The following is a 15,327-nucleotide window of genomic DNA, read 5'->3' as shown; positions in this document are numbered from 1 at the left end:
GCTTGGCGATAATGATCTCGTATTTTACTTCCACGGGCATAGTAAAGGAACGGAGAGACGTGCAGGAGCCTGCAGCTTGGCTTCATCCTCCTCTTTATGCCAATGGGCAGCTGCATGTGAGGGAGGTGTTCAGGCAGCAACAGGAACTTGGATTGGGTGAATTTACGCAGCTGTGCACTGTCACATTGTGAGTAGCTATTTTTGGCTGATGCCATTAATAGATATAAGCTGAAAATAATGCAGAACTGCCCATGTGAGATCAGTCTGTTATGTCCTCTCATATTGCAACATCTTTTTTCATAGCACATTAAACATGTGCCTATTTTGTCTTACTGTGACTGTTTTTCTATTACTTCTCCAAGAACTACACAATATACACGTAATATTTTGATATTTACCTAGAAGATATTCTGAATTTCAATGTATTCTCACCTAAAAAATACTAGAGGCAAAAGTTATGAAATGTGTATGCCTTAAATTCATTTTTGTTTTATATCTGAGGAGGTGCCCTGTCAACATCCTGAAATGCCCAGTCATGCGCAAATATCCTTTACACACCACAGTCCTAAAACTTTCCAGCCTTAATCTTTCACTGAAATAAATCTCCACTGCGCAACAGCTGCCGCAGTTGCTCAGGAATTAAATTAGCGCTTTACAGTACCTAGCACAGCCATGCGCCTCAAACACAGCCATGCGCCTCAAACAAGTGATACTTCAGGGCTCCGTTATGACCCAAAATATATTTAGAATTTATGAAAATGGTATTTTCATCCAGGGAAAGATGATTTTTTTTTTTTGACTCCCTGACGAAAACTTGATGCTAAACCGCGTCGGGATTTTGCTTTTAAAGGTTTAATATGGCCGTGCCACAACAATAAAGGCATTTTAATTGTTAAAAAAAGAGTGCACCTGGGAGTTCTTTTATTTTGAAGTCTATAAGTATCCCTTCCAAAGAGCACCTCAAACTCAATTTGAGTCCAGGAAGCACTCCTACCCAAACATTTTTTGAAATACATGAACATACTTCATCATTGTTTAAGATGATGGTAACCGATTTGTTCAGCATCCCCAGAGGCCATGTGTTATGCTTTAGTATTTCTTATACAATATGTACTGCAACTGCACAAGAATAAGGGCACAATTAAAACTACACAAGAGGACTCAAGTCCTACTCAAATTTGAAAAAGCTTGATTTTATTTCCGTGGCTTTTGATTTTTTTTTTTTTTTGGTGAATGTGTTTTTCATGAAAATAAACTTTTTCCAGATTTGTTTTTCAGTTTTTATTGCTTTTTTAACATGTACAGAAAAGTTAATCAAAGAGGCCAAAGCCCATGTCTTCATCCGATTCTTCAGATTCCTCTTTCTTCTCTTCCTTTTTCTCTTCCGCTGTTAAGAAGAAGGGGAAGAAAAGACAGAAACATCACGGTACTGCCTTTTCTGCCACTTGCTGTTCGGGAGCATTTAATACAGCACACGTTTCAGGTCATTTTGGACTAAACACGAGAGCAAGTGAAATATTCATGTTCGGGACTTATCAAATTTGTCAGGATAAGGAATACTGTTGGATACACTGCATGCATTTTTACACACTTTGACAACAACTATGACTACATTCTTCTACTTTTACAAATTTTTAATTTGCCATTGCCTGCATTCTGGGGTTATCATATACAGCAATCTCTCCCCGGTGAGGTTAAATCTCTAGGCACCATCTCTGGTTCTCAGTCACATATTCCTAAGGACATGCTTACCGACAGGAGCGTCTCCCCCAGGTGCAGCCACCACCCCAGCAGCTGCAGGAGCTGCAACAGCACCACCTGCTGGCACGGAGGCTAACTTCGAGAGGCCTGCAAAAAAAAATGAAAAATATAGTCTGTACTTCATCTGGGAACTCCATTAGAAGTTAAAACATGGAGGTTCAGACCAAACGTGGACCAGCTAATGAATGTGGAGCATTTTAAGAAAACAGCAGCAGAACCACTTCACAGAAGCATTGGTAGTACCCCAATATACTGTTTTTAAAAGGAGTTCCTCACCAGCGTTCATGACTTCATTGACATCTTTTCCATTCAGTTCACTGATGACCTGTGGAGTCAGAGAACCAAGTTAAAATCAGACAAACCCACAGCAGTATTGCTGCTGAGCTGACTTGTCACAGACGGAAGTATCCAGTTATATTTTTTAAAGCCCATGTTCAAAACCTGAGAACAACTGTGTTCTCACCAACTCGGCAAGACAGTGGCTCTCCACAACGTAAAACCACATATATACGGTACTAGAACCTAAATAAATCTAAGGGTGGGACAAGACATTTGCACAGGTGACTAGTTTTACGAAAGTAGCAAAGTGGGGCGGCTCACCTTGTTAAGACGCTCGTCATCGGCCTCGATTCCCACACTGCCAAGAATGTTCTTGATATCCTTGGCAGAGGGGTTTGAGTTCCCACCAAGCACAGCCAGGAGGTAAGCGGCCACGTAACGCATTCTTTAAGGAGGAACACAGAAAACGTGTCAGCATACAGCAAAACATCATATTCAGTGACATTTGAAACGGATAATCGCTAGAGGGCATTCTTTTTAAAATGGATTTAAGAGTGCGCGACCGCTCTATTGTCACAAAAAAAAAGACAGGAGCCAGAGATACCAAGCGTGTGGAGCAGAATTAGTAACGTCAACTGCCTAACTTTATAAAGCAGGACTCATCATAAGCGGCTATTGACGAACTGCCGCGGCTGCTAGATAATGTTAACAGACTGGGCGTCATATCCTATGCTCATATCTCGCCAACCGGCTAGCTAGGTATGGAGCAGCCGCCAACTGGCAATATTGAAATGCCTAACTATGAAGTAAATTAGCTAAAGGAACATCACTAACTAGCCAAAGGAACAAAAGTGAGAAGCATAATGAATAAAACTACAGTCAGTCGTTCAAGTCAACAACGCAGCCTTTCACAAAGCGTAGCGGGCAAGCCCAGTGGTTAGCCAGAAAGCTAACATTCATGCTCACACGCGTCATTAGACACATATTTGGGCACGATACATATATAAATTCCAGGGATATCACTTTTCGTTGGTTATATAACTAACGTTACTAATATTTTGTTCTGGTCTAATAGTTATTTAACTATGCCTCAATAGCTGTTTAGCTTTAGTTCAGATACTTGAAGCACGTGTGACTATCTAGCTACTGTAGTTAGCTAGCTAGCGATTTTGAAATTCGACATAATTTCGATTAGATAAAATACCAGAAATTAAATTTAAGCTAGGTGTTTGTAGAACATTGCAGCGTACACAAATTTAACATTTTATAAAGAAAATTGTCGAGATTTACAACAATGTACATACTTTAAGTCTATAACAGACACGAAACGTCAAGTCCGCTCGAGATCCAGAGAGAGAGAACGTAATTTGAGCTGCTCAAAGATTTCCGCGTCTGGTTTCCGTGTCAAAGGTCAATGTCCTAAATTTATCCTAATCACGGTTTTAAACTACTTACACAATTAAAGTGACCATAGTCTAGACAAAAACGATGTTAAACGTCATAAGTTTAATTTTTGTGATATATTTACAATATAAGATAACGTAAACAAAGAGCGAGCATGCGCATGAACGTGCACTTCAATACTATTTATGTCCGACAGACGGCACAAGATTGCAAAAAAAAAGATAGACAACAAGGAAGATATTCGGATGGCAGATATGTCATCTGCCAAGTTATGCCCCCGGTAGCACAGAATGTATTTTTTACGGACAGGAACTGAGGAAACATTCGTAAATACCTCTCCTCTAGCATCATAATTATGGTTTTATACGAATGTATACAAATGTATGGATGTGATTTGTGTTTTGATTCCTGGCTGGCACTGGTTAATTTACTAGTGTTGCGTTTAGAGAGAGAGAGCTTAGGAAACTTGATAACAAATCAAGTTATTTTACCACGTAGGAAATGCAGGAAGATGTTGACTGTCTGAGAAAGGCTGATGGGTCTGTGGCTAATCTCATTCTCAGATATCAAACCGTTGCTTATGATTTCTGCTCCTGGGTTTCTGAAGTACTTTTCTATGGCTATTTATGTGAATGTTGTCAGGGGGAATCAATGGGTATCCTCCCTGCAATATGTGCAGACCTATCGGCAAATATACAGTAGTGTTTTTATAGCCAGGTGTTATGTCTGCGGGGATATAAAGAGGAGACTTGTCCATGGGTAACAGAGCATGACATGGGTTCAGTCCTTGACCCCAGAGGACCACAGCTTTAATGTGTGCTGGTTTCCATTTTTGCCCAGTGCTTAATTGAGAGATTAAAGTGGTTGATTACACAATTAACTTGCCTCACCTGGGTCTAAATTGGTTCCTGATTTTACAATGAAAACAAAACCATCATGCAGTGATATGGCTGTGTAATATAACGGTAAGGGAACTAGGCTTGTCAGTTTCATCCCCCGGCTGGGGTGTTGCTGTTGTCCTCATCATTAGAAGTTCTTAACCTTCACTTAATATACAGCTGTATGAATCGACTGTATGCAATACTGTTATGTAATGCGTAGTAATAGCGTTTTTTCCCCAAAACATGACACCCCCTCCTCATTTTTCTCCCTAATTTGTAATGCCCAGTCGCGGCTGTATGTCTGCATCGGTTGTAGTTAATTATTGGTTGCCTGGAGGCTTTCCCAGCCAAAGTCAGCACTGAGAGGCCCAGATTCGATCAGATCTGCAGCCCACATCATTACACTGAGTGACTGGGCCTCAGGGGGCTAATATGGAGCACCTTAATCACTGATGATAGGCAATCAGCGGCAATGACTCATTTCAGTGGCTGGGAAGCTTACTAACATTTGCAAAATGTGTGTACTGTGTAGTATCCTTCAGTTTATGAAGAGTGTAAAATTAGTTTCACATATTCTTGAGTTTATGTGTATAGCTGTTTTTTTTTCTTATTATTATTTTTTCTTTTGAGTAGTGATGATAGTGTACATCACTTAAAGCAGGGGTGTCAAACTCCAGACCTGGAGGGCCACATTGTCTGCATGGTTTTTGTTGTGTTTCAGCACAAATGATTCATTTAAGTCATTGTTTTTGTAAAAACACGCACACACATACACACACGCACACACACACACACATTCATACTTTATCTTCCATTCTTTTTTTTTTTCCCTCATCAATGTGTTGTGTCCAGGTGCATTTTAAGAGCATCTCATCCTTGCAACATCCTCTCCAAGTTCAGGAGAGCACCGACGGGCACATCCTCCAAAAGGCATGCTGCCATTTAGGCAGGCAGGTTGCAGTACTGCGTTCAACCTGATGGAGTCACTGTTGCACAGAGAGACGGGGAATACTCTACCCCCTAGTCTGTGAACCTCCTTGGTCACGGTGCCATTATAGCTAATTCCTACCATCCGGTTGAGCTCCAGCCTGCAGGCAGCAGCGGCATGGTTAAGGGTGCATTATGACTGCCCCATCGCCCAGTGCTTTATCTCAATATGTCCCCCAAGGGTCTCCTCATCATGAACGTTTATCAGGATGCCTTCACGATATGTTGCGCGGGCCAGGAGACTGGTGGGTTGACAGTTGGTTGGAGTTTCACATTGTCAGCAGTCATTAACGTTTTACAAAACATACAATTTATTAATTCATGCAATTTATTTAGATCTCCTGGTCTTAGGCAGCATACAGGGAGTTTTACTGGCTTGATCTAGATTCAGTACAATGCAGACAATGGCCTCAGAGAACATTACTGAAAATTATGGAAAATGATGGATGATGGAAAAATCCAACGGTGTTCCATATTCTCATTTCAAATCATCTATTATATTGGAAACCAAGAAAGATCTGAAAGCCCACAATCTGACAAAGAGTTGGTTATGACTGTATATCAAACATTGAATTGGTGTAACAGTATTGACAAATCCTTTTGTGTTTTTATAACTTCAGAAGGTATGAACACTGAACACAATACATAAATAATATGGGAACAATCAGAAAAGTCCAATTAATAAATTCAATTTCATACATACTCTATGTGACAGTGGTGTGTTAAATTATGAATCCGTGAGCAATCTCTGCTTCCTGGGAGCCATTTAAAATATTTTTTACTGTTTTTGATGTGTTGCTGTGTCGCACATGTGGGAGTCCTCGCATCCATCCAGGTTACAGCTCCATCAGCTCCTCCTCTTCCTCCTGCCTCAGGAAGAAGGAGAACACGTCCACCGCAAACTGCTGCAGCTTCTGAAAGTTCACGATGTACCACACCTTGTAGACAGCCTCGCCCATCATCACCAGGAAGAAGAGGAAGAGGAAGGCGAGGAAGAAGCGGTCGAGGTGGTAGCTCACCTTCTCCCTGAAGGTGCGCTGGTCCCAGGGGACGGCAGCTCGCTCCTCGCTGTAGCGGCTGAAACGCAGCAGGGCGTCCTCCTCGTCCATCTCCTGCGCCTCCATCTCCCTCTCCTCCTCAACCCCGTCCTGCTCTGCCATCCCTCTCTCTTTCTCTCTCTCTCTTTCTCTCTTTTCCCTTCACTTCTTTTACAGCCCCTCCAAACAGGTGTTCTCCAGGCAGAGCTTAATCTTCGCCAGGTTCGGTCGGCTCCCAGAGTGAGAGGGTCGGGCAGGAAGAGAAAATAAACGGACTCGACGCCTCCTCCTCCTGTTGCTCTGTCCGTCCGGCAGTCCCGCTCACCTAAGATGGCCGCGGAGTCCCAGAGTAAGCATCTCCCGTTTTAGCGGCTTTCTCAAGGCTTGACGCAGAGCTAGGCCTCGTCCTCGTTCCTGCCAGCGGTGTTGTGCGCTACGCCTCGGCTCCGCGTTTGTCTGTCTGTGCCTTCGGTCTCCCAGGGCAGAGTCGGCTTCGTGTGGCTTACAGGGCAGATGTCAGGCTGACTCCTGCCCTCGCACCCGGCCCTCCTGCAGACGCTCTGATTGGTTGCGGGGTCGAGGAAGAGCCGGGGGGTCTGATTATGGCAGACACGTCACTAAGGAGATGAGGGGATGAAGCCACGTACTCAGCAGTTTGAAAATCCTCAAAAGGTTGGCAGGTGGCCAGGTGAAGGAAGCAGATGGTGGAGAGAGAGAGAGAGAGAGAGAGGGAGAGAGAGAGAGAGAGTATGTGTATGGGAGAGAGAGAGAGAAATTATGTTTCCTATCTGCAGTTGTGTGGTGTGTACAAAGATGAGAGATACAGATCCTCTTGATGGCTGCCCATGTGAGCAATGAGTGAGGAATGAACACAGATCATAGCACCAAGCCCCATAATGTATGCAACTTAATTTATTAATCAAAGAAGGGTTTCATGACAAACGGTTCCAGTACGTGTCACGCCAGAAGCATTCCAGTTAAAAACAGAAATCCAGCCAGAATCGGCAATACACCAGGTTTAGATGGTGTTGATCACACAGGCTAAACACAGGGTGCTAATAACAGTAAACAGCAGAATAACAGGACTTGAATCCCTATTGAGGACTGTTCGCCAGCTGTCCATGCCTGCCTGCATAGCCACCAAGGCTGGGGATTGAAGTGTTGCAGGGGGCCAGTGGGTGCGCACTAATAGGATTTAGCACAGACACTTAGTAAGAACTAACCCTGAATAGATTAGTCCACATTGGATTTCACAGGATTCTTTTCCCTCCTGTGGTTCATAAATCCGGGACAGATACTGTACATACGCTATTTATTCAGTGTTCTGTGTTAGCATGCACTGTTATTCTATGTACGGTGTTACACTTTCTCTGAAATAGCAATCCTTCCAGCTGGTGTACATTCGGTGCTAGCTTCCAAGCTAGCATTCGGTGGATATTCGGTGCTGGCTTTCAAGCTAGCATTAGGTGCTGATGACTGTTTAGACTGGTTTGAATAGTTTTGTCCCGGAAATATTTTCATATTTTGAATAATTACTGTGATGTTGCATCCCAGAAAGGAGAGTTAATGCAAGAGTAAGGTCATAATATGTTCAATCTCTTCTCTGTGCATACAGGTGGAGCCTTGTGACAAAAGTAAAATTAGATTCGTATCAACATATTGAATGACTCCATAGGTATTGTAGAACACAGTGAACAATTTCACTTTCCTAGAATGGTTATTTTTCATATTTTTCTTTTCGTTTCTCCAGGGATGTTTCTAGAGACATCAGACAGGGCGGATATAGATTTGGCATTTGACATTTTCGAAAAGGATGTCAATTTAAGTCACAATGAGTTACCCTTTCAGCTGAATAAGCATTAAATGCTAAGCAGGGAGATGAGTAATTGGAAGCCATGCGGGTTAGATGTAGTGCATATATTTGGATAATTATGCCTGGTGGCGTTTGCAAGTCCCCCTGCTGTGAACAGCATCTCGCAGTCTAACGGCGACGGCGGCCATGTCTGCAGCCAGAACGGTCGAGCCTCCGTGCGCCTTTTTCCTTTTTTGGATGCCCCCCCCACACCCGATGTCCCCCTGGAGTCTCCGTCTGGGGCCCCGTCCCAGTCGCACCTCTCCGGTCGGCCGCCATCATGGGCCCCTTCCCTGCCGCGTCCAAAAAATTCTGTTTCACTTCCCAACATTCTGAAGTTTCCATGAGAACAGGGCCAGCCCTAGGATTTTGGTGGCCCTGAGCAAGTCTGTCGAGTGTGGGGGGGGGGGGGGGGGGGGGTGTTGCTGGATTCTGTCGAGCAGGGAGGGGGGCGTGGTGTTGTAGGATAAAATCCTTCCTACATTACATTGTTATGAACTGTTCCGTTCCATTTACAATTTATACCGCTAGTTCCGCGGTAGTTCCAGTGAATAACGTAATTACGAAAATAACATTATTTACCTTAGATAAACATTCGATTGTGTTGCCCCCCTCGTGGTCGTGTGGCCCCCCCTAGCGGTTACATTCCTTGATAATGTAAGTAAATATACATTCTAAAAAATGATTTACAAAAAATAACAATCATCATTTAATATTAGTAATTGTGGCAAATAAATTAGACAAATAAATTCAGGTCCTGGTTTTTGTCCTTTCCCCGATTTTTTTCGGTTTGTTAACATCATTATTGCCGTGGTAATGCTGTCTACAGTAAGATGGGAGTCATATTTCATATTTTTTGAACTGATATTATTACTTGAAGGGAATCTTCTCAAACAGAAAGTGAAGTACTGCAGTTTAGCTCAAGCTTAATATTGAGGACAAAACAACAATCGCTACACAGTAATATTATTTCTCACATCATTCTGGTTATCTATTTACTCGGTCACTACGTCACGCTCGCTCTGAATCAACAGGTTTGACCTAAAACTCGCAAGACCGCATTTCTTTTTGTGATATGGGGGCTTTATCACAAGCTGGCATATTCCATTAAAAACACTTCTCCATTCATCCAGACTGCTCTCCCGGCTTTGTGTGCCAGAACCTTCCGTGCGGAGGGTCTGGCTGACAACGGAGCTGCACTTCAGCGCCGCGGAGCCGTGAAGCCAGCCGGCTCCACGTAAATCAGGCGCTTAATGGGCCGAGCGCCTTTTCGCTTCGAAAGGGCGAACGCAATTCTGAAACGCGGTCGAGCGTGCTCAGTGGCCACGAGATTAGAATTGTTACTCAGCCTTGCGCGCCGATTGTTCATTAAAAAAAAGAAAACTGCTCTCTCTCCCTGACAGGCTGTTGAGTCAGATTAGGGAAGTCCGACCCCACTGAATATTCAGTCAGTGTTTCTGTGAGTCACCTGCAGGTGGTGGAAGAGATATTTTATTATTATTATTATTATTATTATTATTATTATTATTATTATTATTACTATTATTATTGCAGTAGTATTCATTGGTATATTTATGTGGCTGAATAGTGAATTTGACCATACGCTGCATTATTATACTAATAAGTGATTATACTAATAGGATTTGTCATTCAGGAGACTTGTAGATTTTATTTTGAACAAAGTAATAAATCCAATTTTTGGATTTTGAAAATATTTAAATTAATGGGAAACCATCATCAAACATCATAATAATAAAAAAAATTTCAAAAAAAAAAAAAGAATGAATGTATCACAGATTAAATTAAAGTAATATCTGTGAGTTTATGGTAATTGAATCCTCCTGAACAGCTACAGCCAGTGTTAACAGCGTTTGAATTCCACCACTTGAACATTATCAGAAGGCAAACTCCTGCATGGAAGGTAAATTTCATGTGATTTAAAAGCACTAATACAGCTTTATCATTTCTGTCTATACGTTCACTTGCACAGACACACAGTGATGGGGGAAGTTCAGAAGAGAAAGTAAAACAGAGGTTTGTGTTCATGGACGTGCTACATAATTTCAGTTGAGTTGCCTATGGGGAATTTCCACTCAAATATTTATCTATCTTGTTTGAAGCAGTTGGTGTCCTGGCAGATCAATATTGCTGGACTTTCAGTGTGGTTCTAAGTAGATCTTGGCAAAGCGTTGACTTGAATGAATTTATTGATTATCAATAACAAGTGTCTTCAAATAAATTGCTACTTGAAGTAATTGTACCAAGTCTCACAAGCGAATCAATAAAATGATTACTAAATGTTTACTTTAATATTCTTGCGTTTGTTCCTTCATTCCCATATAGCTTTTGGTTAGGTAGTAGGGACTGGAGTTGCTTAACCATTTACCGTTCATTTCCTTTCTTTCCAGTTACCATGTGACCGAGACCAGGTCATAACACAACGATCAGCTCTTATAAGTGACCATTCACATGGACTCTACAACATTTACTGTATAGAATATCTCAAATGAAAGGCTGTATAGTTCACTCAGTGTTCCTGCATTCATCATGTTTCACACGCCTGTTTTTCCTTGACAAAAGACCAAACCTGAATCTGTAGAAAGAAACATAACTTTGGAAACTTCTGAAGCAGGGACGTCAGACTCCAGTCCCGGAGGCAGCACTATGCAGTATGCAGACTCTTTAGCCAATCAGTGACTTCAAGAGTCTGCATACCCTGTTTCCAAGAACTGAACTGGCTGCTGATTGGACACTACAGCCCTCCAGCGCTGGTATCTGATGCCCCTGTTCTAAGGTATGATCACATTAGCATGTGACATTGTTTGAGTCCGTGCTGGCTGTCCATCGCTGGGCAGTGCAGTGATGACTGTAATATACATTTTACTTGAATGGTACTTTATCCATCAACCCCCAGCAAAGCCCTGCCAGTGTCAGACCTAGCTTTGCCCCGCGGGGTGGCGTCTTCCCACCCAGCCGCCATGGCACATTGTCACGCGTGCGCACCCATTGGCTGGCGGTTGCCATTGGAAACCTGCATCGGACCGCTGCGGGTCCTGCCACTCAGCCTTGGTGTTCCGGCGCAGGGGCGCTAGCGAGGGGCGGGCAGGGCGTCTTCTCGGCGAGCGGCGGGCACGGCGGGCACGGCTGGCACGGCTGGCACGGGCTGGGCCCGGCGGGGTGGCACAGCACCCAGCGCCGCCATATCTGGAGCAGCGTGGCGCGGAAGCGGGCGATGCGGAAGGCGTACACCAGCGGGTTGACGGCGGAGTTGACGTGCGACATGAAGATGCCCACGTACACGGCGCTCTGGGGCACCGCACAGGAGCCCGCACAGAAGAAGTCCACGCAGTTCATCACGTGCAGCGGCAGCCAGCAGAGGGCGAACAGGAGCACCACCAGCGCCAGCGACTTGGCCAGCTTCAGCTCCTTGCGGTAGTACCGGCTGGCGTCGCAGGTGGCCTCCGCGCGCCGGTTCAGCTGCCGGCGAATCACGTGGAAGATCTGCGCGTACAGGCCGATCATGACGGAGAGGGGCGCCACCACCCAGCCGAAGAAGTTGAAGTAGACCATGTAGTCCATGCTCATGACCGTGGTGAAGTGGCAGACGATGTCGCCGCCCGCCGCCGTCAGGTTGGCGCTGGGGTCCGGGTTGTGCCAGCCGAGCATGGGCACCATGCCAGCGAGCGCGGAGAGCAGCCAGCACACGCACACCGCCACCCACGCCCGCCGCTCTGTCACAATCACGCCGTACCTGAGGACCAGGGCAGTATTAAACATTTATATCTGTGTAATTACACATCTATTGCATATTAAACATTTATATCTGTGTAATTACACTTTAATTGCATGCTAAATATTTATATATGTGTAATTACACATCTATTGCATATTAAACATTTATATCTGTGTAATTACACTTTTATTGCATGTTAAACATTTATATCTGTATAATTACACTGTTACTGCACATTAAACATTTATATCTGTGTAATTACACATTTATCACACGTGTAATTGCTGCACAGTCGCTATGAAACTGCATTGTACCAGTGTTCAGGCACAGGTGTTAGCATTAGAATTTTTATGGTTAATGTTATTTAGACACTTTGTATAATAATTACATATATCATAAACTTGTTAATGATAATAACCTAATAATTTTGAGGTCATGCACAGTTTACTTGTACTTGGGTTGGTTGGTCAGTAATAGCTATGCAGTTATCTTAACTGCCTACATATTAACATTTTACCATGAAAAAAAGGAAAATAAGCTATAATATATCATTGTGATGTCCGTTTACATCTACTTTCTATCTTTATGTATTTTAATCAACTAATGTAAAATTAAGGAAAGCACCCCGTTAATTTTCCATGGGGCTCTTTAAAGAACACTTAGTTCAAATGAGGATAAGCTTGAATTTCCACTTACTTAAAAAATGCAGTTAAGGAAATCACACACACACAAATGCACACGCAAACTACACACACATGCACACACACACTACAGACAAACACACACACACACACACATGCACACACATGCACACACACACACACACACACACACACACACATGTTGACCCCATAAGGTCCATGCACCTGGCCACCTAAATGAATGAGACATTAGTGTGGCTCAGCCAAAGCAAATTCTTTTGGAAACGACTTGTTTAAACTGGCCGAGGCATTTTAATTTGCTTAAAAGCTTTCCGCGTCCAGCTCATTGATTTGCATTAAACTGAAGAGAGATATATACGCCCGTAGAACAGCTAGAGGGGGAGAAAACCAGAGAAGATACAACAGGAGTGTTCTCCCCCCCTCCATACCACTGTTTACATTTAATACAGGCCGCTAAATTATGTAGTTTTTTTATGTTTAGGATGCTCACATGTTGCACGCACAGTTGTCAGATCAATAATGAGAACCTTGTTATTGCACATAGAAGATAGTGCTAACATATAAGTGCATGCATGTATCAAAAGCATATACTGCACATTTGTTTTACAAGCTAATGTACAAGTAACTAAGCTATGTGTATTTTCCATTTAAATTTCATTCTCTCTTGATGCAAGTGCAGATTAGCTCAGTAAAGTGTTGCGCTTCAGTCCATAGAGAAGTGTTCTTAATTCACTCACGAGGAGCTATCTTAACGGACAACACTTCCTGCCGAAGAAGCAGGTGTGCAGTTTCTGTACAGTTTGTGAGCAGCTGATTGGCTGTGCCACGGGGGGGGAAGGGGAGGGGGGCTGACTCACCTGGTCGGGATCTTGACCCGCAGGTAGCGATCGACGGCGATGGCCAGCAGCGAGAGGATGGAGCTCTGCGTGATGATGAGGAGGAGGCAGGAGAGGAAGAGGCAGGTGAAGAACTGCGTCCGCAGCCCCAGGCTGATGACCACGGCCAGCGGGATGACCAGCGTTCCCACGGCGATGTCGGCCAGCGCCAGGGAGACGATGAAGCAGAAGGTGGGGTCCCGCAGGCCGCGGTTGAGCGCCACCACCAGGATGACCAGCACGTTCCCCAGCACGGACGCCACGGCGATGGCCGTCTCCACGGAGATGTACAGCATGTCCAACGGCTCGCGGGGCAGCAGCTGGCCTGACGGGGGTGACATTTCGGGCGCCTGGTCCTGGGCGGGTCCTCGAACCCCACGCTCCCGCCCCGCCTCCTTACTTCATCCCTTCTTCCTCTCCTCTTTCAGTGCGGGGCACTTTCAGCGCGCTCTTTGAAACGGACCTGCCGGGTATTCCGCTGTGCGTGTATGAGTGTGTGTGTGTGTGTGTGTGTGTGTGTGTTTGTGTGTATGAGTGTGTGTGTGTGTGTATGTTTGCTGTGGAATAAGCAGTAGTCTACCTTCCACCAGCTCCTCTGACTTCTCCCCGGCTGCCCTCATCCTCATCTCTCCCTCTCTCTCTATCTGTCCCTCACACTCTCTGGAGGGGGGGGGGGGGCGTGCTGGAGTCAGGGGGAGGAGCTGCAGGTCTCTGCAGTACTGCGAGTGCCTCCCCGCCTGCCCCCCCACGCTCTGCCTCTCTGAAGATGGGACAGCTCCGCTCGCTCCACAGGAGATGAGCCACCGGCGATGGGGGAGCCGAGAGGCCACGTTTCACATAAACTCAGAAGTCAGGACATCGGACACTCTTAGCCGTCTCTGTGGCACTGGCAATGGGGGTGGGGGTTTCAAAGTCAAGTCGAGTCATTCAGATTCATATAGCACTTTTTCTGACCGAGTCAGCACAAAGTGCTTAACAGACATTGACATGTACACACAGATAGAAAAATACCCATGTGTACATATGAGTATAGTAAAAGAAAAAAAAGTGGGGGTTGGGGGGGGGGGGGGGTTCGGGGGGGGGGGGGGGGGGGGCGCGGGATTCCGCTGAACTCCCAACCTGCTAATTGTTTCTTCTGCTGTTGATGATACTAGGCTGTTTCACTTTTGACCGTTCAGCTAACGGATGTGCAGTTAAGGAATGGCGAGGAGGAAAGGTTAGCCATTTAGCACTTGTGAAACGATGTAACGGTCTTTCTCGGTGGCGGGTACCGGAATTCCAGGGGGTGCGAAATGATGTAACGGTCTTTTCTGTGGCAGGTACCGGAATTCCACAGGGTGAGAAAAAAAGATGAGCCCCTCGGCAGGGGAATTCCAAACAGGGCACATTTACCTGTGTGACAGAAAAGCCAGAAAAAAGGGGGGAAATCCAGTTCTCCAGTGTGTCAAACTTCAGTATAACTTCTCTGGTGAGGTTCCAGTCTATCTGCCCAGCTAAGCCTGTTCATGACAAACACACTCACACATACACACAAACACACACACACACACACACATGCCATATGTAAACCATTTAAGTAATTGCCCAGCAAACTAAAACAACTACTACCATACGATGACAGCTGGTCATACAGTAACATTAGGGAAATTACATTCCGTTTGAAATTTAAATTCCATTTGCAACATACAGTCAACAAGACATTCAGCGGCATATTTACTGCATTTCGCCAATAAATCATTTTGTTGTGGAAATGTACGGGAGTGGCCAGTTCACCCTGCGGATAGCCTCAGGATCAGGTCACATGGCAAAGCCTCTCTTTTGGAATTTCATTGTGGTTAGAAAAGCATAGAAACCTA

General features: G+C 44.6%; 2 protein-coding genes across 2 annotated transcripts; both read right to left on the bottom strand.

Moving 5' to 3' along the window:
* Window positions 1-1,266: 1,266 nt before the first annotated feature.
* On the bottom strand, window positions 1,267-3,498 carry rplp2 (ribosomal protein, large P2). Its single transcript, XM_035387119.1, has 5 exons — window positions 3,345-3,498; window positions 2,362-2,485; window positions 2,038-2,086; window positions 1,753-1,848; window positions 1,267-1,387 (listed from the first exon to the last, which is right to left on the bottom strand). The coding sequence occupies exons 2-5, from the start codon at window positions 2,482-2,484 to the stop codon at window positions 1,311-1,313; spliced, it is 345 nt and encodes a 114-aa protein (XP_035243010.1). The 5' UTR covers window position 2,485; window positions 3,345-3,498; the 3' UTR covers window positions 1,267-1,310.
* Window positions 3,499-13,449: 9,951 nt separating this feature from the next.
* Window positions 13,450-14,079, bottom strand: LOC118210908 (adenosine receptor A1-like). The gene has a single exon (XM_035387415.1). The coding sequence runs from the start codon at window positions 13,810-13,812 to the stop codon at window positions 13,450-13,452; it is 363 nt and encodes a 120-aa protein (XP_035243306.1). The 5' UTR covers window positions 13,813-14,079.
* Window positions 14,080-15,327: the final 1,248 nt, after the last annotated feature.

The sequence above is a fragment of the Anguilla anguilla genome, chromosome 13, assembly GCF_013347855.1.
Source record: "Anguilla anguilla isolate fAngAng1 chromosome 13, fAngAng1.pri, whole genome shotgun sequence".
Classification (NCBI taxonomy): domain Eukaryota; kingdom Metazoa; phylum Chordata; class Actinopteri; order Anguilliformes; family Anguillidae; genus Anguilla; species Anguilla anguilla.
Note: the sequence above shows the minus strand (reverse complement) of the source record. Positions and strands in the feature narration are given on the sequence as shown.